General features: G+C 44.2%; 1 protein-coding gene, 2 long non-coding RNA genes and 1 other non-coding gene across 6 annotated transcripts; 1 reads left to right on the top strand and 3 right to left on the bottom strand.

Annotated features, from left to right (window-relative positions):
• Positions 1-12037: 12037 nt before the first annotated feature.
• On the bottom strand, positions 12038-15518 carry LOC115942229 (uncharacterized). Of its 3 annotated transcripts, XR_014147339.1 has the most exons (4): positions 15131-15518; positions 14287-14456; positions 13646-14075; positions 12038-13385 (listed from the first exon to the last, which is right to left on the bottom strand). It is a non-coding gene; the product is annotated as an uncharacterized LOC115942229 (long non-coding RNA). The 3 variants fall into 3 exon arrangements; XR_014147341.1 differs by lacking the exon at positions 14287-14456 and having other exon boundaries at positions 15340-15515; XR_014147340.1 differs by lacking the exon at positions 14287-14456 and having other exon boundaries at positions 15131-15364.
• A 128-nt stretch (positions 15519-15646) lies between these two features.
• On the top strand, positions 15647-25097 carry LOC115942231 (uncharacterized). The gene is made up of 3 exons (XR_014147353.1): positions 15647-15778; positions 20796-20854; positions 24632-25097. It is a non-coding gene; the product is annotated as an uncharacterized LOC115942231 (long non-coding RNA).
• LOC145722792 (olfactory receptor 2B11-like) lies at positions 17897-18829 on the bottom strand. The gene has a single exon (XM_081827350.1). It carries the CDS (start codon positions 18827-18829, stop codon positions 17897-17899), a length of 933 nt encoding a protein of 310 aa, XP_081683476.1.
• Positions 25098-26078: 981 nt separating the features above from the next.
• On the bottom strand, positions 26079-26152 carry TRNAT-UGU (transfer RNA threonine (anticodon UGU)). The gene has a single exon. It is a non-coding gene; the product is annotated as a tRNA-Thr (tRNA).
• Between the last annotated feature and the right edge of the window lie 1344 nt (positions 26153-27496).

The raw sequence follows: 27496 nt of genomic DNA, 5'->3' as shown, positions 1-27496 counted from the left end.
TATTGTTCTAGGCACTAGAAATGGCCAACAAAACAAAGTCCCTACTTTGATGGAATTTACACTCTAATTACAATATTAGTAACAGCTGACATTTATATTGCTTTTAAGGTACCAGGCATTGTACTAGATGTTTTACATATATTAACTCACTGACTCCTTGAAACAACCGTAAGGTTTTGTTATTACCCACATATTGACAGATGAGAAAACCGAGACCTGCAAACAGTTTGAGTCGCTTGCCCAAGGTCTCATATGCAGTTAGTGGTGAAGCTGCATTTCCAACCCAGCAAATCTACTTCAGAATTCATAGTCTCAACCACTACCCCACTGTCTCTCCTGTATGTGGGCAGGAAGAAGGGAACAGGATGAAGGAAGGAGCCGACGGGCACAGACAGTAATGAAATAGATGTCAAACAGTGATAAATGCTATAGAGAAAAATAAAGGTAAAGGAGATGGGGAGCAGGGGGAAGAAAGGTCTCTGTATGGAGGAGTCAGGAAACTTTACCTTGAAGGTAAAGTTTGAGCAGAAACCCAAGGGACGTGAGCAGCAGTCACGTGACTATCTGGAGAAGACCTGTTCCGTGCAAAGGGAAGGTTGAGTCCTTGGAGGTAGGAGCATGCCTGGATTCTTCCAGGAACGGCCAGTTAGACCACCAACGTGGCTACACAGAGAAACAAAAGGTACAGTCATGAGAGATAAAAGCAGGCTTTGGGAACAGACTGAGATGCTACCGTAAGGACTCTGCTCTAGTCTAAGACATGTGGAAAGCCATCAGAGGTTTTCAGCACAGGGATGACCAAATTTTACTTACATTTACTATAAAAGTTTCACTGGCTGCTGTGACAACAGACTTTGGGAAAAGTGGAAGCAGGGAGAGAAGCTATCTAATAATCTAGGGAGCGATGAGGGGGCTTAAAGCATGGTCTGCAGAGTTTGTTCTAGGGTATGGAAGTTCTGGGGTGCAAATATCAAATAGGTCAATGAAGAATATGTGCTCTCAATTAACCGAGCATGCCTTCAAAGGATTAAACACCTACTTCTGCCCTCTTGCTCTGTCAACTTTCTAGGCCTTGAAAAATGTCTTTTTCTTATTTGCTGCCCATCCACTTTGGTTTTAAGTCAAAGATTTGCTATTCACAGAAAATGCAGCTGAAGCTTTGAGCTCTGCTCATAGAAAATCATTTCTGCTATATGGTGTTTCAAATTTTTACTCAGTTTCACTCTGATCAATCCTCTCTATTCTCTGTATAGTCTAGGCTCCCTTTTGCTTTCCTTTCTTGATTTTGCTTCTGTGGGGTGGCCTAAAATCCCACGGCCTCACACAGCACATCGTAGCTCCTCTTTCAACCCAGTGCCTCTAAAAGGCTTCCCAATTGTTTTATAACCCTGCCCTCCTGGTCACAAACAGTTTTTAATCTCTTTTAGGTTCACCACCCCATTGTACAGGTCTTCCTCGACTTAAAATGGGGTTATGTCCTCATGAACCCATCAAAAGTTGAAAATACCACACGTTGAAAGTGTACCGAATACACCTAATCTACCAAACATCATAGCTTAGCCTCACCTACCTTAAATGTGCTCAGAACATTTATGTTAGCCTACATCGGGCAAAATCGTCTAACACAAATCCTATTTCGTAATTAAGTGTTGAAAATCTCATGTACTTTATTGAATATTGTACTGAAAGTGAGAAACAGAATGGTTGTATGTATATATCAGTTGTTTCTCATAATTTTTTCTCAAGAAAAGATCAAAACTCAAAATTCATAGTAGTGAACGTGAATCACTTTCCCATCATCGTTAAGTTGAAAAATCATTCTTCATCGTTGGGGACCATCTGTACATGCCAGGTATATAATTAGCATAATAATCTCTCGCACTTAAAAAAAACACATCTGCATTTTAAAGCTGGTTTCTCCTAGAGCCCCAGCAAGCTCAATACTCCCAAATCTACGATGACTCTCAGGGCAAAATGCTCTTTACCAAGGATAGGCATGTAGGTGAAGACCAAGCAGCATGCAATACAAATGTGTCTTTATCATAACGTATCCCCACGCTCTCCCCTCTGATGTCACCATCTAAGGCCCCCCACTACTTACTGGATGCATCCCCACATTCCCAATCCTGGCTCAAGACTAGTCACATCTCTAGCCCCACTTGTGGGGCCCCACTCTTGTTTTCCTCTATTCCACATGCAAAATCTGCCAGCTCCACTTAGGCTTTTCTTCTCACTCTTCTTTCATCAGGCTTTCCTCATCCCTGGTCTATGCCCATGGTCTTCCCTTCTGCACTTATCCAAACCCTACCCAATTTCTGCACCTTGATTTGAATCTCACATCCTCTGAGGTCTTCCTCACCCATTCCATCCACCCTCTTCCTCCTTCCGGCTCTTAGATCATAAGCCCCACCTTTCACCCTCAGTCACAATCTATCCTGCAGTTACTTCTCATATTAAAAAAAAAAAAAAAAAAATCCAAAACATACAGAATAAAGAATTCCTTCATCAGAAGTAGACACAAAGATTAGAATGGATCCTTTCAGACTTTCTCTGTCCATCTTTGAGTGCACACACACACAACATAACTCTTATTTTTCTTACTTATCTGCAATAAGTAGAAGGTAGTATGAGGTAGCAGATCTGGTTGTGAATCCTGACTTACTAACAATGTGATCTTGGGCAAGTTACCTGAGTGATTTTTCTGACCCTCAATCTCATGTACAAAATGAGGACAACTACTCTGTAAAGCTGTCAAGGGTAGTAAATGAGATAATGCGCATGAACTGGTTTTGCACACAGGCCGGCACATACTAAGCTTGCAAATCAACCACCTTCTAAAGAAATAATGTGCAATTTTTGGTTTAAGGTGGCTTAATCAATCGCAGCTACCTCCCCTTGGGGCCAAGGTCATGTTTTCCGCGGCCCAAAGCACAGCGTGGTAAGTGGGTGCGGAAACGTGCACTATACGGTGAACACACAAATAAAATCGCTGTTTCATCGAGTTTGCAGACATACTCGCGAAGACATATTCGTCTTCAGATTCTTCTTCTCCAATCTTAAATCCTAACTGGAAGCTCAGGACTACTGAGGTCCCAAAGGTGCAGGATCAGATTCAAGTGCGAGAAGTAACCTCCTGGGCGGCGGCTGTAACGCTAATGCAGGGTCAGCGCGGCGAACAGACTCCGGAGCCAGACAGCCCGGACGTGCACCCCGACGACAGCAGCTGCATGACCCCGGGGGACTTACTTGACCTCATTTTCTTCCTCGACGTTAAACAAGGGGGCAGATGGGGGAGCTGACATAATAGCAGCGCCTACCACCTAGAGTTACGAGAAGTGACTAATACTTGTGAAGTGCTTTCAACAATGCCTGCCTGGAACATAACAACTGCTATTTAAACATTCGCTACAAAAAAGGAAAATCAACACAAGAGCCTCTGCCGTCGGTGGACCAGACTACGAGAGGCTGCGGCGGAATACAAAACGATCCCTGCTCATAGCTTAAAGTCGGGCCCCAGCAGAGAGCCCCGGACGCGGGAAAATATCCGAGGCGGCCGACAGGGTGAGCACCGAGCCGCCCGGGCCCCCGGACAGGCGGTGGACCGGCGGGGAAGAGACCCCGGGGCGGGGCCGGGCCGCCGCCCCGCCTCCCACACAGCCCGGCGGCGCGGCGCACACGCCGGCCCCTTCGAAGGCCCTCGGCGGAGCCCGACTCCGAAGCTCACCGGGCATCCGTGGGAGGAGAGGCCACCGGGCCAGACGGCACCACCTCCGAGTCCTTGACAACCGCAACCCGAGGAGAGGCAGGCTACAAAGGCCGGAAGTGCGTCACGCGGGCCGCCTCCCGGGGACGGCGCTTCCGGCCGCGTTCCTTCTAGCAAGCCCGGAGGTCTCACGCCTCTGTGATCGCCTCGCGGAATCTCCTCTCCAGGTGGAGTGAGGCGCTGGGAGGCCGCAGGGGGGCAATTGCAATAACGCCAACTTGGAGTTTTGCACCTATTACCTCATTCATTCTGAATAGCAACTCTGTAAGTTAGGTGCAATTATCCCCATTTAACAAATGAGGAAACTGACGTGCATTCCTTCCGCATTTGTTGTCATTCCTGAAAAGAAATAGTTTTTTGTGCACTTTACTTAATTGCACAAGATATTCCAGGCTCCTTTTATACTTTTCCTGCTCTAGACCTAGAATCCACCATTGTTCCATGAAGCTCTGATTCCTTTCAGTGGAGAATGGTATACAGAAACCAATAGGTAAGCTCATTGGCACTGGGATGTATCATTGCTTCTAGGCCCTATCAATGATTATATTTTCTTCAGGATTTTATAGAATGTCTCCAATTCAAATACAAGTCCACAGTTTGTTTGTTTGTTTTCATTTACACCATTGCACGTTTGTTTTTCCTTTTCCTTTCTGTTTTTCCCCACGGAAAACCTGGTTCCCAACAGCATCCATATATATTCATCCAGTTTGCTCTATCTTAAAGTATAAACAAAATAGTTTCACATTTACAGTGCCCTATCACTAGCAACAATATACCTGATGTGTGGAGTTCAAAATTTCTTTGCTTGCTTTGCTTGTTTATTGGTTCTTGAACTATATCCCACTAGGGGGAGTATAGTCAGAGTACTGAATACATATATTAATTTGAATTCTTTTCTCTTTATAGTTGTTATAAACTTGATATACAGTTAGGATCATTTGTTTCTGTTTGTTTTTCCATTTCATGGTTTGTTTTCCTTTCATCCCTTTTCATTTCTTTTCTGAACATGCAAAACACTTAGTTCAAAATCTAAATGATATAAAAGGATATGTCCAGAGTTTTGCTTCTGTCCGTAACTCCTTTACTCCATATACAGTTGACCCTTGAACAACATGGGTTTGAAATGTGTGGGTTCACTTATACACAGATTTTTTTCAATAAATACAGTACAGTTCTATAAATGTGTTTTCCTTATAATTTCCTTAACATTTATTTTCCCTAGCTTACTGTATTATAAGAATACAGTATATTATACATATAACATACAAAGTATGTGTAAATCTACTAATTATGTTACTGGTAAGACTTCTGGTCAAGAGTAGGCTGTTAGTAGTTAACTTTGGGGGAGTCAATAGTTATACATGGATTTTTGACTGCATGGGGGTCAGTACTCCAACCCCTGCATTGTTCAAGAGTCAACTGTATACTCATGCCCCATTTTCATTAGTTTTAATTTATCCTGTCTCCTGCATTGTTCAAGAGTCAACTGTATACTCATGCCCCATTTTCATTAGTTTTAATTTATCCTGTCTTTCCTTCCTCTTTCCCTTCTTCTTTCCTCTCTTCTCTACTCTCCTTTCTCTTACAAAAATAATCACTTACCTTCTTTACCGCTATGAGTTATCATATTAAATACATTCTTTTGCATCTTGCTTTATTGCTTACTAAAATAACCTGGAAATTATTTGTTCACTGAAATAACCCTCTTTTTATTTATTTATTTTTTGCAGTGGCATAATACTCCATCATGCGGCCGTACCATAATTTTTCCAACCAGTCTGTAAGGGATGGGTATTTGGATTGTTTCCAATATTTTGTTTTAACAAATAATGCTACAATGAAAAATGAAGAAAGAGGAGGGAGGAGAGAGAAAGGGGAGTGTCTTTGCAAGCACTGTATTATTTTGCACTCAACAGCAAAGTGTGAGAGTGCCTGTTTTCACATAGCCTCCCCAGCTGTATGTTTTCAGGTTTTTGAATTTTGTCAATATGACAGGTCATTGGGTATTTCTTAAGCAACCACAACCCCAATGCTGAAAACCCTGTTAAAAATGGATTCATAGCATACTCCAAAAACTATAAAACATTGAGGAAAGAATTGAAGATGACACAAACAAATGCAAAGAGATTCCATGCTCATGAATTGGAAGAACAAATATTGTTAAAATGTCCATGTGATCTACTGATTTAATGCAATCTCTATCAAAATACCAACAACATTTTTCACAGAACTAGAACAAATAATATTTGTATGGGACCACAAATGACCTTGAATAGCCAAAGCAATCTTGAAAAAGAACAAAGCTGGAGGTATCACAATCCCAGATTTCAAGGTATACTACAAACTTCTAGTAATCAAAACAGTATGGTACTGGCACAAAAATAGACACATAGATCAACTGACAGAATACACAACCCAGAAATAAACCCACACATATGTGGTCAATTAACCTTTGACAAAGGAGACAAGAATATCCAATGGGGGAAAAGACAGTCTCTTCAATGAATGGTGCTGGGAAAATTGAACAGCTACATGCAAAAGAATGAAACTGGACCACTTTCTTACACCATACACAAAAATAAACTAATGGATTAAAGACCTAAATGTGAGACCCAGTACCATAAAACTCCTAGGAGAAAACATAGACAGTAATTTCTTGACATTGGACCGAGCAACATTTTTCTAGATATATCTCCTCAGGCAAGGGAAACAAAGCAAAATTAAACTATCAAGACTACACCAAAATAATCAGCTTTTGCACAGCAAAGGAAAACATCAACAAAATAGCAAGGCAAAATACAGAATGGGAGAAGATATTTGCAAGTGACATATCCAATAAGGGGTTAATATCCAAAATATATAAAGAATTTATGCAACTCAGCACCAGAGCCCCCAAATAATCCAATTGAAAAATGGGCAGAAGACATGAATAGACATTTTTCCACAGAAGACATACAGATGGCCAACAGACACATGAAAAGATACTCAACATCATTAATCATCAGGAAAATGCATATCAAAACCACACTATCACTTCACATCTGTCAGAATGGCCAAGACCAAAAAGACAAGAAATAACAAGTGTTGGTGAGGATGTGGAGAAATGAATATATATTTGCATCTAAAGACATGTCTGAGCAGCATTTTCATAGCTCTAAAGTGGAAACAACCCAAATGTCCATTAACAGTAGGATAGATACAAAAAGTAAAGTTTATCCATACAATAGAATACTATGCAACAATAAAAATGAACTACGGCTATAAGCCACAGTGATAATTTTCACAAACATAATAGTGAAAGAAGGCAGACACAAAAAGATACATACTTCATGACTCCATTTACATAAACTTCAAACTGGGAAAACTAATATCTGCTGTTAAAAGTCACAACAGGAAGGAGGATGGAGCACAAGTGGGGCTTCCTGGGAATGGGTAATGTATTTCTGGACTTTGGTGGTGCTTATGTGGGTGGTTTCACTTTATGAATTTCATTTACCCGTACACTATAACTTGTGTATTTTCTTTTTTTTTTTTTTTTAAAGATTTTATTTATTTATTTGACAGAGAGAGAGGCAGGGAGAGAGGGAACACAAGCAGGGGGAGAGGGAGAGGGAGAAGCAGGCTTCCCGCCGAGCAGGGAGCCCGATGCAGGACTCGATCCTGGGACTCCAGGATCATGACCTGGGCCGAAGGCAGACGCTTAACAGCTGAGCCACCCAGGCGCCCCTCGTGAATGTTTTTTTAAAATCAAACCATTTTACGGTTGAAGAAACCAAGGTTCAGAGAAATGAAGTATGCTGCTGAGCTCAGCGGAGCTGGGACTTAAATCCAGGTTTCCTGATCAGGTAGCTTCCTTAGCCCTGAAGGATCCTTTAGCTAGGAATCTTTGCATATGGGTCTTAAAGGGGCCATTCTTTTGTTGCAAGTTTAACACAGTGTTCATTAGATAAAAATATAGTTATTAGTTATTAGTTATTAGTAATACTTAGATACATAGAGAGGGAGCAGCAGGCGGAGGGGGAAGCAGGCTCGCCACTGAGCAAGGAGCCTGATGTGGGACTCAATCCCAGGAACCTGGGAACATGACCTGAGCTAAAGGCAGACGCTTCACCAACTCAGTCACCCAGGCATCCCGGAGATATATATATTTTAAAGTCGAAAGAGACCTAAAATTATTATACAAGCTCTAAGGTCATTATATAGAAATATGGAGTGTTTTATTTAAATAAGGTGATTGATAAAATAGAACAGATCAGAAAAATTTGGAACACATCTAAAATTATGTTCTCTCTCTCCCTCTCTATATATGTTTTATGTGTGTGTGTATATACATTAATCTCTCCAAATAGACAATATAAATAAGTGAAAATAATTCTCAAATTAGGGAGGTAGGAATCTAGAGGAATTTTTTTCTTTAAAAAATATCCTTTAGGGGCGCTGGATTGGGTGTGTGTTAAGTGTCTGCCTTAGGCTCAGGTCATGATCTCAGAAACCTGGAATCAAGCCCCACATAGGGCTTCCAACTCAGCGGCGAGTCTGCTTCTCCCTCTTGCTCCGCCTCTCTGCCTGCTTGTGCTCTCTCTCAAATAAATAAAATCTTTAAAAATATCCCTTATTACCAAATTAAAATGGATTTAAACTGTAATTTTTTCACAAGTCTTTTTAATATCATTAAAAGAAGCCTGTTAAGTTTAAGGGATCTCCAACTCAGGAGTTTACATATTCTCATTCCCCACTTCCCGCTTTTTCTTCTTGCTCTATTCTCCTAATCTCTTAATATCCATACACCACTGTATCTCCTAGTTCTAATTTTGTTTCTTGCACCCTTTACCATTCATTCATTCATATGTAGATCAGTTTTTTTAGCACACATTTAACAATTCAGAACTCAAAATATTTAGGACTGTTGGCACAGATTGTTTGCCTACCAAATAAGTATTCTTTTTTATTAGATGACAGGACTCCAATTTTTATGTGTACACTGGCACCTGGAATTACATTTCCTAGCTACTTTTTTATTTTATTTATTTATTTGAGAGATTGAGAAGGAAAAGGAGCAGGGGGAAGGAGAGGGAGAAGCAGATTCCCCACTAGCAGCGAGCCCAATGTGGGGGCTTGATCCCAGGACTCAGGGATCATGACCTGAGCTGAAGGCAGATGCTTCACGGACTGAGCCACCCACACGCCCCTTTTTCCTAGCTACTCTTGCAGTTAAGTGTGGTCATGTGACTCAATTCTGGCTAATTAAATGTAAGAGGAAATGTGTGCATTCTGAGAAGGCTCCATGAAAGACCCCGAGTTAGCTGAGAGAATCCCTTTTATGCCCTTCCTGCTGACTGGAATGCAGAGTTGATGGCTGGTGCTTCAGCAGCCACGGGAAGAGAAGAAGCTGCATGCAGAAGATGATGACAACGTGAGAGGAACCTGGATTCCCAATGACCCCACAAATAAACCACCAACCATAAATGATCTGCTTTTAGACTTCTTTTACATGAGAGAAATACACCGTGTGAATTTTTCAGATTTTTGTTACTAGCAGCTGATCATAAATTCTGACATATGGGGTCTGCTCTTTGACTTAGTTTTAGATACATATGTATGATAATCTTACTCAGCTATTCCACCTCTTATGTGAGATGCTTCTCAAATATGGAGGTGGAGATATATTTTAAAGTCTAAAGTGGCCTAAAATTATTATACAAGCCAAAAGGTGATTATATAGGAATATGGAGTGTTATTTTCAAATAAGGGTGACAGATCAGAAAAATTTGAAACATATTATCTAAAATTATGTTCTCTAACCTTAAAAAACTAGGGTTTTCTTTTCCTTTTTGTGTTAAATGTGATCCTATCATCTCTGACTGAACTATCTCTGCTTCCTCCCCCAAACACAGATATTTAGGAAACACAATTTGGAGAAAGGGTAGAGAATTAGTCAGCAATGATGCCTATGGTGCCAGAATGAATGTATATGGTCAGGGAAAAAAGGGGAGAGAGAACAGGTGAAAAGTGGCATTGTATTCAGTAATTCATCACCCACTCGGTAAATTATGTCAAAAATGTCAGTCAACCCAGGCTCAAGTGTCCATAGCTTGCGTTACCCTCCAAGGTTGTTACACTTGGAAGTTTGAGCTCTCCCTTGAAACCTGGGGGAAGTTAGGGTCTGTCCATTTATAAGTACACTGGCTAATCAATATAAAAAGGATAGCTCTACCATTAACAGTAATATCAGACTTAATAGAAATGACAGATAATACCCTCAGGGTCACTTGGTCCCTGAAATAAGTCACCTCCCATGTGGGAGCCATGCTAAAGGGGAGTATTCTCTAGTTTATCCAGTTTAACCTCCCAGTGGTATACTCTTTTTGATCCCTGCTACCCATCTTCTAATCCAGGGAAGTAGCTATATTTTCTTTTGACTTGAATCATCCTCTGCTCTGTTTGGGGAAGACCTCACAACTCCTCTCCAGAACCAACCTATTTTATTTTTCTCTACATTAACATAATGGTGCCTGAACAAGGAGCACGTCTTGGGACCATCCCAAGTGGATGTGCAGTGCACGGGGGCACCACTGGACAGGAGGTCCCTCCATCTGCCATTGCAGTGTGGCTTCTATCTGGGTCAGCACTGCAGCCTCTGTCCTCTGGAAGGGTGACCAGTGCCTCCGTGAACACTCACTGTTCTCCAGTGCTCCAGAAAGGGGCTGTCCTTCTCTTCCTGAAGGAGCAAGATCTTACTTTTAGAAGGTAATCCTGATGGTCACCAAGTTAACTGAAAGCACACAAACCTTCGGTGCTCTTAAGTGTAGGTACTCAACAGGGTCATTAGTCTTTAAGCCATGCCATTTTTAGTGGAACATTAGGTACACTGTTATACAACCTCTTGGAGGCTCAGCACCCAGAAAACATCTTTATTCTAAATGGGGTTAGTCAGACATATGTAAAACTTTCCCAACAAAGGAAAAGAGGGCATTCAGGGCATGAGCAGGGAAGACATAGACATGGAAGCCTGAGTGTACTTGGGGTGGCTGGGCAAAATGAGACCAATACAACAGAGCTGCTGGACAGTGAAGGAAAATAACATTGGAAATCCTGGGACAAATTTATGGAGGACACTCCTGAATGTTTACTTTCATTGTGAATAGATGAAACTGGCCATTCTGAAGCTTTGCACTTTTAATTAACTAGCGTTCAGGCCTTGAAACACAACGGGGTTGGCTCATTCGAAAGAGGGAGAATCTACTCTGTGGGTACTCTGATGTCACAGGAGATTGGGAAAGTGACATATTGAGAGTTCTCACACGGCTCATCTAAATTCTGCCAGGAACAAATGCTGCTCAACATTTTTACGACAATAATTTAAGCAACGTGGTTTTGATTAGTTGTGTTTTTTTGTTTTGTTTTGTTTTAATGTTGAAATGAGACCTGACCTCTGTTTGAAGGAGTTTCCATACTTATTACACACATAGAGTTTTTGTTGTGGATTCTCTGGTGTTCAGTGAGATGTGAGCTCAGACAGAGGGCCTTCCCACACTTGTCACATTCATAGGGTTTCTCCCCAGTGTGAATTCTGTGGTATCTGTTAAGGTCAGAACTTCTACTGAAGGCTTTTCCACATTCATCACATTCGTAGGGTTCTTCTCCTGTATGAATTCACTGATGTTTAGTGAGGTTTGAACTTTCCCTGAAGGCCTTCCCACAGTCAGTGCACTGGTAACATTTTATTAAGCTATGGTATCTCTGATGCTGAGCAAGTCCCGTGCTGTTACTGAAGTTTTGCCACAATCACTGCCCTCATACGGTTCCTCCCCATTGTGATTTCTCTGATGTTTAATAAGAACTGAGCCTTGACTAAAACTTTTACCACACTTATTACACTGACACAGTTTTTCATCCGTGTGAATTATGAGGTGCTTAAAAAGAGCTGTGTTTTGACTAATGGCTCTCCCTCACTCTTGACACTGAAAGAGCTTTTCCCTTGTGTGGATTTTCTGATGTCCAAGAAGACTGATGCTATGCATGAAGCTTTTCCCACACTGATCGCATCTGTGTTGTTGTCCTTCCTCTGAATTTCCTTGATGGCTGCCAACCTGTGCTTGCATTCATGAAGGTCTCCAAAATGGGTCCCCCGGAAAATGTTCCTGCCTCTGCAAATTCTACAGAGTATCATCTTCTGTGATTCCATTCCTTTGAATACTCCCTGCTTTCCAGCCAATTTCCCAGTCTCAGGCTTGGTCTCACTATCTAAAATAGGAACTGGATCATTCAAACATCTTTTATTTAAGCTTTTTATTATGGCAAATTTTAGACATATATAGAAGTAAACAAAACGGAAATGTCATCTGTTCGAACTGACAGAATATTACACCCCAAGGGACCATTTTTCTCTTTTTTAGTCATGTTGCCCCAACAATCGATCAATATCTCTTCAGCTCAATTAAGGAAGGAAAGCGCTAGAGAGGAAAGGTGAAACAGACATATTCTGGAATAAATAACCTATGTCCTAGTCACTAAGGTAGGATCAGGAACAATCTTTATCACGAAAAGGGCACAAATTATTAAAGAGTTTGTTAAAAGTCTAAGTGTATAAAGAGTACTTCAAACTGCATTCAAATACAATTATAGAGGAAAGGCAAAAGTGTATTTATTCTATTGATTGGAAAGAAAATTCTTTGTCTTAATCTTCCCCCAAAGAGGACATTGCTTGCAGATTCAGTGTAAACCAATAATTACCTTATATTAACTAAGATCAGTATTCCTTTATGAACACAATTGAAAAATACAGTTTTAGTGAAATTTGGCCTGAGAGAGATAAATGTCCCACTGAACTCATTAAAATGAAGATTCCACCTGAACTCAAACGAAATACTGGAAAAGGACGGATTTCTTGGCTGTTCTGGTCACTTTATTGCTATTTTCTGGACAGACTGTGAAGGGGATCAGGATGTAAGGAGGGGGGTAGCTTTGTAAATGGGAAGCACATCTGATAATGTAGAGAATGTGGAAAGGAAAAGGTACCAAATGTACACTGGAGTGACATGTAGGGGAAGGGACCAGCGTGAAAAAAGGAGGGAATTTAATGTGGAAGAAGACAGGAGAAATGCAGTCAACGTGAAAGGTTTTAAAGGTGGCTTCATCCCAGATGGGTTGATAAAACTTAGAGGGTAGGGCAAGACACTGAGGCGGCCACTGTAAAGGAGATCATAAAGGAGAAGCAACAGGATGATGTGATCATTCAGTGCTTTAATAAAAAGCAAAGATGGGTATGTGAAAAGCAAATAAAATAAAAACCTTTTTAAAAGGCCAAGAATAAAGGTTGTACTTTGTAAAAAGAGAGGTAGATAAGCCAGCGAGGATTTGGGGTGAGGGTTAGACACATTCATGATTAAGCTGTAAAGGATGGCTTTGATTAGCCAAGCAGGAGCCCGCTACCCTAACCCATCTTCCCAGATCGGTTCCTCCTCTTCCTCTTCACCTCTCTCTTGTAGGGAAGGGGCTCCAGAGAGGCATCCTTGAGCAGAGTCTCCATGTGCTGGCGCTGATAACTTGGTGACTGGGGTGTGGCTCCCAGGGACATCACCTCCTCCCAGAGCACTTCCTGTCCATCTGCTTGGAATGTGCCCTGGAGACAAGGAGGAAGCATTGGGCTTGGGAAGAAGCTGCTGTTGAGAACTAGAACTAAAACCTTAGGAAACATTTCCCAGGGAGAAACAGGACAGGGAAAAAGGACTCAACAGGCTTAGGAGAGATGAGACAGAAAAAGGAACCAACAGAAACAATGAAGCATCGATGGGGACAAAAGCTCACAGCTGCCCTCACTGCTTTCTTATGAACCTAACCAGTAGATGCTGCTTGTTGCCACCACAGAACACCTCTTCCCACCTGAAATCCCGGATCATCAGACTCTCTTCCAACATAGCCTCATCTCCATTCAGTGGATGCTGCTCCCACACCCGGGCCTGCAGGTCCCCCGGCAGGATGGTCAGGAACTGCTCCAGCACCAGCAGCTCCACGATCTGCTCCTTGCTGTGCGTCTCGGGCCGCAGCCAGCGTCGGCAGAGCTCCCCGAGCCGGCTCAGCGCCTCTGGGGTCCAGATGTCTCCTGGTAGCAGAACTGCCTGAAACACTGGCCGAAGACCTCCTGACAGGACTGGCTGTTCTTCTGCAAGTCAATTTCTTGTACAAAAAAGTTATCCTCCTCCACCTTTACTATCACAGGTTCTTGTTCTCCATCCTGGATGATGAGAACTGCAGCCATTTTCTCTCAGGGGAGGGGTGCCTGCAGATGGCTTTATACTCCGAGGAGAGTCCCCTTCACAAAATAGAGACCAGTATTAAGATGAAAAATTGCACCAGTTAAAAAGAAAATCTATTATGTACTGTTAAAGGCTGCCCAGGACACTTTAAGAAAAACACAACAGAAAAGGTTTTTGAAATTTTGCTAACAGTGATGTAGATGACTTGAGGATCTGACATTCTTGGTAATGAAAATTTATAGGACTATTTTAGAAATTAAGAGTAACCTTTTTCCGGGGCGCCTGGGTGGCTCAGTTGGTTAAGCGACTGCCTTCGGCTCAGGTCGTGATCCTGGAGTCCTGGGATGGAGTCCTGCATAGGGCTCCCTGCTCAGTGGGGGGTCTGCTTCTCCCTCTGACCCTCTTCCCTCTCGTGCTCTCTGAATCTCATTCTCTCTCTCTCAAATAAATAAATAAAATCTTTAAAAAAAAAAAAAAAGAGTAACCTTTTTCCCACGAATCCTCGCTGTGGTCACTCTACTCCAGTGAAATCCTCTTCCATTTTAGTCTTGTCAATGCATTCCACCTGCTTGGAATGCTCTTACCCAGGTATTAGCATGGGACATTCCCTCATTTCATTACAGCACGCTCAAAAATCATTTCGTCGAGAAGACATTTCTAGAGCGTCCTACATAAAGTGGCTCTCCAACCACTAGCACCCTCTGACCCTTACGACATTGTTCCACCGCCTGACGTCATATGCTACTTGTTGCCCCCACGATAATATAAGCAGGGCTTCATCTGCTCTGTACCCTGCACTACAGGTGTTGCCAAAACCCTGCCCGATACGCGCTAAGTCATCAGTAACTATGCTGAAAAAAGACCAACGAAATGCATCAACTCCAACACTTTCTCAGAACTCGTTCGGGAATTGTTCATACTGGGTGATAAATATGATCAGACAAATACAGCAGCGAAAACATTGACGACAATAGGTCCACAACCCCTTTTCCACAATTGTGAACTCCCCCAATGCTCTGAAAACCGGAAGTATTTCCCTGAAGTCACTTGAAGGCAATACTCAAAGTAACAACTATATTAGTAACAAAACGCGTCCTGAAATGACATGAACCTTACAGTCCTGGTGGGAACAGTCCTGTTTCGTGACAGAACTACGAATACGTCTGTCTGTGGGCTGCCCCAGACTCCTGGGGCGCTAGGCATTCGAAACACCATACAAGCACCGTGCTTTAAAAAAAAATCCCCAAACTCGGGTTCCGAAAACACTTCCGACCCCAGGGACTGGAGAAAAGCTCCGTTTTCTGTACGTCAGGGACCCACCAGATTGCAGGAAAACCGCCGAAGTCCTCCGCTTCGCGACGGCGCTGGAGGCCGGAGCCGCCGAGGCGGGCCGGGGGCGGGGAGGTGTTCACCAGAGACCCGCCTCCGGCCGCCCGCACGGCCCGCGGGGCCTCGCTCCTGCGGCGCCGGGCACAGGAGCGGGCCCCGCGCGCGAGAGCCGGCCCCTCGGCCTCGGCGACCGCGACCACAGCCCGGGCCCACCCTCCCGGAAGCCGGAAACCCGCTCCCGGAAGTGCGCCGTGCCCCTCTAGGAGCTCCCGTCTCTATGGCTCGTGGCCGCCCGCGGGGCCGCTGCGAGGGCCTCGCCCGCGTTCGTCTTCCTCCGTCCACCTGCCGCCCTCCCGACGTCGGCCCCGCCCTTTCCCCCGCGTGTGTGGTTCTCCCAGCGTGCGTGCTTCCGCGTCGGCTCCCTGCTCACGTAAGCACGCGGACGTGCGCGCTTCTGTGCGCGTGCAGCAAGTGTGTGCTTCAGAGCGTGACGCGGGCCTCCTGTCGGTGTTGTGCTGCGGGTTGTCGGGGAGCAGGAATACCCCGCGCCCTCCGAGGTCCTTGTAGGCGGACGGAGAACCAAACTGACATGGTTAGGGTGGCTGGTGACGCGGCTGGCGGAGATTGCAGCAAGAGCAGAGCGACCAGCGGGACAGTTTGCTCACTCTCCGTGGGAGGAGAGGGGCCGGGCAGCTGGCGAAACGTCGGGCTGGGCCTTTGAAGGGCGTGCGGGGGCTGCAGCTGCGCCCGTGGGGGTGGGGGAGGCGCTCGATTCTTGGCCAGGCGGGGCGGCGGGGGGCCCTGCCCGGGGCTCCTCCGGGATGTGGGTTGTGGTCAGGCTAGAGAAGAATAGGTTTTGTAGTTGAGGTCTATTTTCCCAGAATGTAGGGCTCCGTGACCTAGAAAAACAGAGGTAGGGCCAAGTGCGGACACCTGTGAGTTTTGTCCGTAAGGTGGCTGGGGAAGGGGGGGCTTTGAATAGATTTTTTTCAGAGATTAACCAGAGAAAATCAAATTTGATACCATACAAGCGGGAAAGCCAGACAGACATGAAACTCCAGAGACAGTCAAGCAAAATGAGGTATAAATGTCATCCTCAATTAAGGAGAACCTAGTAGGGGTCTGGGACTTCAAAGGGAAGGAATGCAGTCCTCAGGAAGATGAAAAAGAGTAAATGTTTGATAAACAAATGTTTTCATGGCCACTCAGAAACAATGGGACATAGAGGATTTTGATCAAACAGGCCTTGCTAGGTTCCGCCCTGTCCAGCGTCCCTAGTTCATACCATAATGTGGTTATCCATGGTGACAGCTCTCTTCCTGGAGCAGGACCTCTATCTAAATTCTTTTTAGCCAGTTATGAGGGAGGTAAAGAACTTTTCCAGAATCTGCTGGGTTTCAATTGCTTTTTAAAAAAGATTTTATTTACATTAAATTACATTAAATATTTAAATTCAGTTAGTTAACATATACTGTATTATTAATTCCAGGAGTGGAATCTAGTGATTCATCAGTTGCATATAACACCGTGTGCTCATTAAATCCACTGTCCTCCTTAATGCCGATCACCCAGTTACCCCCTCGCCCTACCCACCTCCCCTCCAGCAACCTTAACTCAAAATAATCTTCATGCCTAGGAGGCCCATCTTGGGGCAGCCCCTACATGATCCAGTTACTTAATGTCTCTGTGCCTCATTTTCATTTTCTTTTTTTTTTTTAAAGATTTTATTTTTATTATTTATTTGAGAGAGAATGAGAGAGAGCACATGAGAGGGGGGAGGGTCGGGAGGGTCAGAGTGAGAAGCAGACTCCCTGCCTAGCAGGGAGCCCAATGCGGGACTCGATCCCGGGACTCCAGGATCATGACCTGAGCCGAAGGCAGTCGCTCAACCAACTGAGCCACCCCGGCGCCCCTCATTTTCATTTTCTGTAAAATAAGAATAATAGTATAGACAGTTATAAGTATTGAAATGATTAACGTAAAGAGCCCCTGTGGCCAGGTAGATCCTTCCAAGTCATCTGGAATAATTCTTAAGCATTATTTTTAATGGTCTTAAGGCACTTATTTTAATAGTTAATTTACTATCAGTAGGCATACGAAAATATATTTCTATTTTTTTGTTACGAACAAGTCTGCAATATTTATCCTTTTTTTGCAATATTTATTCTTATGCATGATCTCTTCTGCACGCACAGATGATTTTATTTCTAGGGGATAGGTTCTCACAAGATTGCTGGATGGACGAATATATGTATTTTCGTCCAAGGCGGAGGCTGTTTTTGTGGGACTGAGCCCTTAAATTGTGGAGTCTATGCTAACTCTAGGTAGTTAGTGTCAGAATTGAATTGAATTGTAGGCCACCCAGTTGGGGTCAGAGAATTGACTGGTGTGGAAAAACCCCCAACATACTTGGTGTCAGAAGTGGTGTAGGTAAACACAGCACATGAAGGCTTTCTTGACTTTCGGGTATGATTTTGGTGAAACATATTTAAAGGAGGATATATTTTAGATTATTGGGCTTTTCCATTCAGAATAAAGCATCATTTTCTCATATTCTTTTGGACAAAATGGCCCCTCTGAGAAGTCTCCTCAAAGCTCCTTTAACATCCTTGTTCCTCGGGGTGTAGATGGATGGGTTGGCCATCGGAGTAATAACACAGTAAAACAGCGTCAGAGCTTTGGTAAGGTCTTGAGGGCTATCCCCCGAGGGCTGCATATAGATGTAGATGCCTGAGCCATAAAATAAAGACACCACCAGTAGGTGTGAAGAACAAGTGTTGAAGGCCTTAAGTCTCTTATCAGTGGAGGGGATTCGAAATACGGCTTGGGCAATACAACTGTAAGAGATAAGAATCATGGAGAGGGGACCCATTATCAGAAAGGTGGCCGCCACAGCTAAAGTGACCTCGTTGATCATGGTGTCCACGCAAGCCATCTTAATAAGCCCTGGCAGCTCACAAAAGAAGTGGTCTAGCTCCTGGTTCCCACACAGGGGCAGCTGGACCGTGAGTGTGGACTGCAGCAGGGAATTTGCCAGACCAACGAGCCACGCAGTGCTGGAGAGCTGCAGGCAGTGCTTGGGGTGCATGATTACGGAGCACCTCAGAGGCTTACACACAGCCACGTAGTGGTCTAAGGCCATGATGCCAAGCAGGACACATTCAGTACAGCCTAGCCAGTGGAATATATAGGCCTGGGCCATACAGCCTAGGTAAGTGATGTTCTTGTTGGGGCCCCCCAGGTTGAATAGCATTTGGGGTACAGTTGTGGTGAAACAGAGGTCCAAAAAGGAGAGGATTGTGAGGAAGAAATACACAGGACTTTGGAGTTGGGAATCTAGTTGGGAAACCAGAGTAATAGCAATATTTCCCAACAGTGTGAACGTGTAGGAGATCAGGAGGGCAAAGAAGAGAGGAAGATCCAACCAAGGGTATTTGGTAAAGCCCGTAAGAATGAAATCCTCTGGAAAACTTTCATTCATGTGCTTCATTGAATTTTGATGGGAGACACTTGCTAAAATCAAAGAAGATAAGAGTGATTTAAAAAACCGCAAGTTAGGGACGCCTGGGTGGCTCAGTCGTTAAGCGTCTGCCTTCGGCTCAGGTCATGATCTCAGGGTCCTGGGATCGAGTCCCACATTGGGCTCCTTGCTCAGTGAGGAGCCTGCTTCTCCCTCTCCCTCTGCTGCTCCCCCTGCTTGTGCTCTCTCTCTCTCTCTGACAAATAAATAAAAATCTAAAAAAAAAAAAAGAAAAAAAACCCCGCAAGTTAGCAGAAGTTTTGACGACATGAGGAAGAAAATATATACTTTCTTGGGAGAGAGATGGGTTACACCCTCAATAGAAATCATAAGGTTAATGAATATAATAATTACAATTAACATTATAAAGTAACATTTGAAAGGTCCTTTCAGGGCACCTGGGTGGCTCGGTTAAGCGTCTGCCTTCAGCTCAGGTCATGGTCCTGTAGTCCTGGGATTGAGCCCCACATCGGGCTCCCTGCTTAGTGGGGAGTCTGCTTCTCCCTCTCCCTCTGCCGCTCCCCTTGCTTGTGCTCTCTCTGTATGTCAAATAAATAAAATCTTAAAAAAAAAAAGTTCTTTCAGTAGACAAGTTTCAAATATATATTTTTTTTCCCTAAATCAAAGCACTGTGTGATAGGTTAGTGGACATTATTGGTTATGGCGCTTTTGTATGATTAAAGAAGCCATCGGGAGGTGGGCAGTGTATTCTCCCAGCAACTTTGCAGCTAGGGGTGCATGTGATCTAGATTTGGTCAATCAGATGTTTCTACAAAGGATTTAAATCTTAGTAAAATGAGGCAAAAGAATGAGGAGGGGGGAAGGGACTGTTGGAGCAGATGCCTTCCTGATTATTGTCCCAGGTGACAGCACTAAAGGATATGTCCTTCATGGTCTCTTTCTGGAGTGGGATCTTGGCTATATCTTGCTTCCCTTCATGTCTGCTTGTTTGTCAAGTTTGGTTCTTCACCTTTCACTTTGATTCTGTGAACTACCACTCTTCCAATATCTTCTTTCTGCTTAAATTCTCAGAATTATTTTTTTTTGAAGATTTTATTTATTTATTTGAGAGAGAGAGTGAGGGAGAGAGAGCATAAGCGGGGTGAGGGGCAGAGGGAGAGGGAGACTCCCCACTGAGCAGGGAGCCTGATGTGGGACTCAATCCCAGGACCCCGGGATCCCGGGATCATGACCTGAGCCAAAAGCAGACGCTTAACAGACTGAGCCACCCAGGCACCCCCAGAATTATTTTCTTTGTTTACAACCAAGGACCCTTACTAATACAGAAAATAGTACCAGAAAGTGGGTTGAAATTTTCTGAAGATCTCTTGTTAGTCAGGGCACTGATGAGGAAAGAGTGGGACTCCAAGAATTGGAATGTGGATATATGTGGCATCAGGGTATTCATGGTTCCCCACCACCCACCCTCCCATTCTAGCCAAGGCACATTTCTTTTGTCTAATAAAGCTGCCTTGCTTGACAATGCTGTCAAGAAGCCTGCTTCTCCCTCTCCCACTCCCCCTGCTTGTGTTCCCTCTCTCACTCTCTCTCTGTCAAATAAATAAAATCTTTAAAAAAAAAAACTTTATAAACTATGCATGGAAGCAAGATATCTCATAAGAGGAAATGTATATAACAGAAAATTAACATACCCACAATTCTCAAGACATAGCATATGGCCTTAAATTTAAAATCAGAGTATTTTGGCTGATTCATGTACAGTCATTTATCCATTCACTCATTAAATTAACATAACTTTTATGCCTACTAAGCACAGGGCACATTATTAGGCACTGCAGGGCAGGAAAACTAACCAGATCTATCCTCCATTCCAAGAAGATTATACACCAGTATCTCTTTACATACGCATAAATAACTAAGAATAACTAAAAATGTGCTAAGTGCTATCCTAGATGTGCTATCCTAGGTAAAGGGTGAAGAGAATTTGGAGGTGGCAGGAATCAAGATGGTGGTGGTATCATGAAGGTGAGTGCTATTGAACGAAATCGCAAATATGAGGTATGGATTTCAGGTTAAACATGACACATATAACAAAGGCATTTGTCTACCACAATGGCATTAAAAGAATTTTGAAAAGGTATAAACTCACAAAGGAGAAGAGGTTGGGAAAGGAGATGACAACAGAGAAGCAATGTCAACAGTATTTTGGAAGCTGGAAAGCAGGTGTTTGGGCGGTGGTTGTCTTAGAAGATCTGAGAAAGCAGAGGCCTTGAGAGGCTTTCATAGTTTTGAGAAAGAAAAAGGAATTTATCAGATTGGTAAACTTAATTTTTTAATTTAAAAAATTGAAGTATAACTTACAATATTATATTTAAAATTTTTTTAATATATTTTTTTAAAGATTATTTATTTAAGAGAGAGAGCAGGAGGAGGGGCAGAGGGAGAAGGAGACAAGCAGACTCACTGCTGAGTGAGGAGCCCCATGCAGGGCTGCATCCCAGGACCCTGAGATCATAACCTGAGCTGAAATCAAGAGTCAGCTGCTTAACTGACTGAGCCACCCAGGCACCCCTATTTTATTTTTCTAAATTGAAATGCAATTAATATATGGTGTTAGGGGCAGCTTTGTCTCTAAAAAATAAATAAATCTTTTTTAAAAAACATACAGTGTTAAATTAAGATTGGTAAACTTGCAAATGGACCTGAGTATGCTTGACTCAACCACTTTCTCTCTGGTTGAATCTAACCTGTCTTCAGGATTCATCCTGCTCTGCTTTGCCATATGCCTGACCTATAGGCACAGATTCATCATGTGGTTGTGTATGTGTGTGGGGGGGGGGGCGGGGCAGAGGAGGGGGAGTTGTCCATTTGTGCCAGTAACTAATGGGGTAAGTGCTTTCAGGGGTGGAGAAAAAGCAAGATGATTTGATTGCATGACATAAACCATGATCTTCAAACAGTTCTAACAACAATAATGCAAACACATTTCGATCATCTCTCTGGCATCTATGTCCATTTTTCATTTTGTTTTGAATTCAAGAAGAGAAGACAGAAGTATTATTAATAAACTCCTCTAAAACCTGACAGGAGAGAGTTGAGATAAATTGGAAACATTCCCCCATACATTTCCTGCCTGGTGAATGTACCAGAACTTCTTCCACTGTATCAAAAGCGGGGATTAGAAAATAAGTGTTCTTCCTCCCTCATCAACATTCAAATGTGAATGGTAGAGTTCTACCTAGAAAGAATATAGAAAATACAGAGGAAGAAATCAGCAGTGAATTTATCTTTAAAAATTCCCAAACTAAAAGACATGAGTGTCCAGGTATCCAAGCATAGTGAAAGAAAAAAGGCCCACATCTGGTGGCATTATTCATGAAATTAAGGCAAGTCAGGGTGGGATGATCCCAAAGACTTACAGAAGGGGGAAATACACATATGAAGTACAATAAATACAAAATGGCCCTGAACTTACTAACAGCAGCTGTGGAAGTGAGAAGGTAAGGAGTAATGGAAGGGGATCTTAATATCCCTAAGTGATGACAAAGGGCATTTGGGAGGTATGTATACATTTTTTGATGGATGGAGGCACACATTATCAATTATTGCAGCATAGGGTACATAAAGTGGTGTAGTAAAACCAGGTTGTAAAAATAACCTGGGTAATATGGACAGTCTTGAATACTAGGTTAAGGAGTCTGATCAAATGAAAATATTTTCGGAAGGGCTGTGAAATGGTGGGCGCAGCACTCAGAGCATTTACTACAGCCACTGGATGAGGGATCACAGAGGAGGAGACTGGAAGCTGGGGGGTTGGCTGGAAATCTGCAGGAGTCCAGGGAAAGAGGCTGAGATTGCCAGCTGGGTAATCAAGAGCCAGCTGTGCATGAGGTTCTGAGAGAATGTAAACCCAGTGAACAGAAAGGAGCATGTATGTGAGAATTGGTAGGAATACATGATTCAACCAAAAAAGGCCTCCTGAAAAAGATGGCCTGAGGGTCCATTCACCAGAGGATGGATTCCTGCTTCCCTAAGACACCTCTAGGTCGACTTGACCAACTTCCCCTTCACGAAATGTCATGCAACTACCTGAATCCATTGCTAGGATGGTTTGTTGCTGCTGTTTAACCGCCAAGGACAGGGACAGAGGCAGATACTGACGCAGAGGTGTGGCAAAGGAACACGTCTCCAAAAACAGAGAACATACTCAACTACATTTGCCAGCAAGTTCCTGCATCTGCATGTAAGATGGAAAAGAGTAAAACAAGATCCCACAGCACCCCGCCCAAAAAAATCCTCAATACTTGGGCTTATTGGTCATTGTTCATAATTTTTGATCTTCAAATTTATCTTCAGAGCATTGCCCTTTAGAGAATTGATCTTTAGTGATTTGACCTGCTCTCTTTCCTCTGTCTCCTAGATAACAGGAATTCTTGGACATAATTCTGAGATTGAAGTCAACAAATGATAGCCATTGGTCTGGCTTAATGAGAAATCATTTAGCTCATGGAGTCATCTCACCCTGCCTGATCTCATTCAAAATTCGGAACCTTCATTTTCTGTCTCAAGACAAAATAAAACTGAACAAAACCCAGTGCCATCTAGGCTGGTGTGCATAGAAAGAGACATCACCAGAACATACCTCTTCTCACTTGAACTTGTATTAACAGGTGTCTTTCGCTATAGAAATGTAGTCAAGAGAAAGGTGGCAAAAGGGTTGGATTCCAAAAGTCCTGAGAGAGGGAAGCAGGTACAATTTGGCTAGGGCTTCCATAAGAGCCACTAAAGGTCTTGATATGGCAGGTAGGGTGAATGTACTTCTGGAGAAATAGGTTCCAAGTCTGATTCAAAGGCAGATAAAACCAGTTCTCACCCATTATGCCAGTGGTCCCGGCGGGGCTGTCATTGGCAAATGAATCTCCCTGGAGAAACAGGATCCATCTTTTATTTACAGTTCTGGTTATGATTATAGATTACATCAGTTCTTCCACTCACTGATCCCATCTTAATAGCAAGGGAGAGTAGGATTAACCCCAACAATTTTCAGTAAACAAACAAATGCTGCATTAATGATGATGATGATGACATTAGCTTAATATATGTAGATACATTTACATGAATGGTCTCATATAGCATTCCTAACAATTCCTTGAGGTGGATACTATTATTGTCCTCATTTTATAGTTGAGGAGCTTGAAGCTTAAAGAGGTGTCATTTGTCCACCGTATGCAAGGCTCACACATTTTCAGAATTCAAAGACAAAGTGAATGCTTTGCAAATGTTATGAGTGAACATGGGTCTTCTTACGTCTGTAGTGTTTGGGGTATGTGTTTATTGGCCTGTTCAACCATATTGAAGTCTCCTTAGAGGCAAGGTTCATGTCCTCTTTATCTACTGGCTTCAGCACAGTGTTAGTTAAATCAAGTCCTCCTTTTATTTCTTACAAAGGCAGGTACAATTTCCAGCCATCTCTGTCATATGAATAATGTCACAGAGCAGGTCACATCTCAGGACAAAATAGAACAGAAGAAGTAATTTAAAAAGTGTTTTAAAAGTAGAATGCCTGGGTGGCTCAGCTGGTTGGGCATCTGCCTTTGTCTTGGGTCATGATCCCTGGGATCAAGTCCCGCATCAGGTTCCTTGCTAGGCAGGAGCTTGCTTCTCCCTCTGCCTCCAGCTCCCCCTGCTTGTGTGCATTCTCTCTCTCTCTCTCTGGCAAAGAAATAAAATCTTAAAAAAAAAAAAAAGTGCTTTAAAGGCCAAATCCTTGCTAACTCTGTGACAATACTTTTATCTCCACAGTTCCATCACATCCACAAAGCTCCCTCTTCAGGTGGCACTTCAGCTAATTAGATGCTGTCCTGATGAAGCTGTCACTCAGAGCTAAGTCATACAATTCTTCCTCTCCTACTTGTTATGGATTGAACTGTGTTCCCCCCTTCCAAAGCATATGTTGAAGCCCTTTACTGCTAACGTGACTATATTTTGGGATAGGATCTTTAAGGAATTAATCAAGATTAAATGAGGTCATAAGGGCGGGCGGTGCCCTTACTTAATAAGACTGGTGTCCTTATAAGAAGGGAAAGACATACCAGAGCTGTCTCACTGTCTCTCTCTCCCCTTGAAAGGCCATGTGAGGATACAGCAGGAAGGTGGAGGTCTACAAGACAGAGGAAAGGCCTCACCAGGAAACCAGCTCTGATGGCACCTTCATCTTGGACTTCTGGCATCCAGAACTATAGAAGATAAACTTCTGTTGTTTAAGCGACCCGGTCTGTGATATTTTGTTATGGCGGCCCTTGCTGACCAATACACTATGTTTATATTGAAAGAATCAGGATGAAGAGAGGATGTCCAAGGCAAAAGCAGATAGAACCTAGGAGATAGAGAAGATCAATTCACTTTGGATTAGAATAATTCTAATTTGATGATAGGAGGGTAAGTAGATGTTCCTGAATCAGTACAAAGTGCTAAGGGCATTTGTTGACCTCACTTTTTGTTCAGCTATGTCTGTAATGTGGGGTTTTGCAAATGTAATTCACTTGCTTCAAAATCACTTGGAGTACTTGCTAAAAGTGTGTGTTTCCGGGTCCTTTACCAAACCAGAATTAAAACTTCTGGGGATGAGTCCCAAGACACTGTATTTTAACAAGCTCCCTAGGTGATTTAAATGCACACCCAGCTTGGGAATCACTGCATTATAGGATCATTCTGTGTTTCTAATTGCAGAACTAAAATTCGGTTTCCAGTGGGGTTAATTTATTTATTTCCTTGGGGGCTAAAACCCTTCCTTGAAGACTGAAGACATAGAAGAAAATATACATTACTATTTTATAATTTAGTAGTATTTGGAAAATCCTATGTAAAACATAGCATGCTAGGTTCTCTCGAATCACTAATGAATTACATGGGAATTCAGAAAAAGGCTTAAGAGTAGGGAACATTTTTGTTGTTCTTCCCCCATCCGTCCCCAAAAAAGAGAGGACGGGGAGGAGCTTCAGCAAAGATATCACAAAGGAAGTTACTGATTTCTGGCTTTCTCAGCTCTCAGAGCCACAGAAGTCCATTTTCATTCAGTTTCACTCTGATCATAAAGAAACACATCCCTTCTCCTTGAACGTGAGAATTTTGCAGTCACAACGGCTTAGGCGTGGTTGGCTCAGAATTCAGAGCAACACCGAACACAGTGGAGAATAAAGAGCAGAGGCGGTTAATGGAGAAAGCAGCTTTCCCAGAAGGGGAAAAGCCAAGGCCCCGCTGGGAGTCGAACCCAGGATCTCCTGTTTACAAGACAGGCGCTTTAACCAGCTAAGCCACGGAGCCCGCGGCAGGCCCGCGCCAACGCTGGATCTGTCCTCGCCAGCGGGTTAATATTCTCGCCAGCGCGCGCGCGATGCAGGCGGCGTCTCGCGAGAAAGTGCGCGGACTCCGAGACGACGTTTTGCTGCCTTGGACGCCGCGGCGCCGACGAAGGCGGGAGCCGTTGGCGCAGCGTGCGTGTCTTCGCTCGGCCCGGGACGAGCCCTCCGCGACGGTCGGGGCACCACCTGCCTCCCCGGCCAGGAGGACGTCTCCGCAGAGCTCGCCTCGCTGGGACGTAGACGCCACCTTCGATCGCGCCAGGTCCGGAGCTTGCGAGACTGGGACGCGGGATCGGGCGGCCGGCGCTCGGCTCTCGGACGGGGGTCGGGCCGGGAAGACGGTGCGGGGATGCGGACCGCCCTGAGTCAGTCACTGGCCGTCTCAGACCCGTCACACAAGCGCAGATGCGGGGGGGGGGAGAGGGGGCCCGGCCCGGGGTGTTTCGTGGGTCCAGGTACGACCCTCCTAGGGGGCGGCGCCTTATGGTTCCTGCGGACCACGGCTTTGCCCTCTCCCGCATCACCAAGGACTCACACCCGGGGCAGTGCGTCATCAGCTCGCGGATCTCCCCTCGAACACCATCCTCCGAGGTCGCACCCCCGCGGGGACCTGCCCCCCCTCCCCGAGGTCGCACGCGGGGCGCGGAGAGCTGGGCTGGCGGGTGGCCCCTGGCGGCGCTGTGCGCGGGTGGCAGGGGCCTGGGACTCCGGGGGTCTGCGGCGGGGCTGGACCGCCGAAGATGAGGGGCGGGGGGCTGTGGCTGGGGGGCTCGGCTGGGCGAGGGAGGAGAACCCAGGACCCACCCAGACCGCCCTGTGGGCTCGGGGCCGCCGGGACCTCTGCTCTCCCGCCGGGAGGGCCTGAAGACCCTCACTAATTCAAACGGATCCCCGCCCTAAACTTTGGGTCTTTGTTTCTGTCTCTGTCTCTCTCACACACACGTCCCGCACGCACAACCGGGACTTCAGCTCCACTCCAGCTCAGGTGGGGAGGATGCAGGGATGGGGAGGGAGCCCCTCGGACTTCCACCTGCAGAGTTCGAAAACACCTCCCTGCTGTCTCCCACGCCCCCAGACGCAGCCCACCGCATACCTGAGACTCAACTCAGCGGGGTCTATAGATTCAGTGCAATCCCAATCAGAATTGCAGCAAGTTATTTCATGAATATTGACACACTGATTCTAAAGTTTATATGTAGACACAAATGACTCAGAACGAGCAACGCAAAATTGAAGAACAAAGTTGGAGGACTGTCACTACTTGACCTCAGATTTACCATAAAGTGACAGTAAAAAAGAGTGTGGT

This window comes from Leptonychotes weddellii, chromosome 8 (genome assembly GCF_054177405.1).
Source record: "Leptonychotes weddellii isolate Sample4059 chromosome 8, ASM5417740v2, whole genome shotgun sequence".
In the NCBI taxonomy this organism is placed as follows: Eukaryota; Metazoa; Chordata; class Mammalia; order Carnivora; family Phocidae; genus Leptonychotes; species Leptonychotes weddellii.
The sequence above is the reverse complement of the archived record's forward strand: the minus strand, read 5'-3'. Positions and strand labels throughout refer to the sequence as shown.

Excerpts from the sequence above, each read along its gene's own strand:
- LOC145722792 (XM_081827350.1), bottom strand. The coding sequence starts at position 18,829 with ATGAATGAAAGTTTTCCAGAGGATTTCATTCTTACGGGCTTTACCAAA.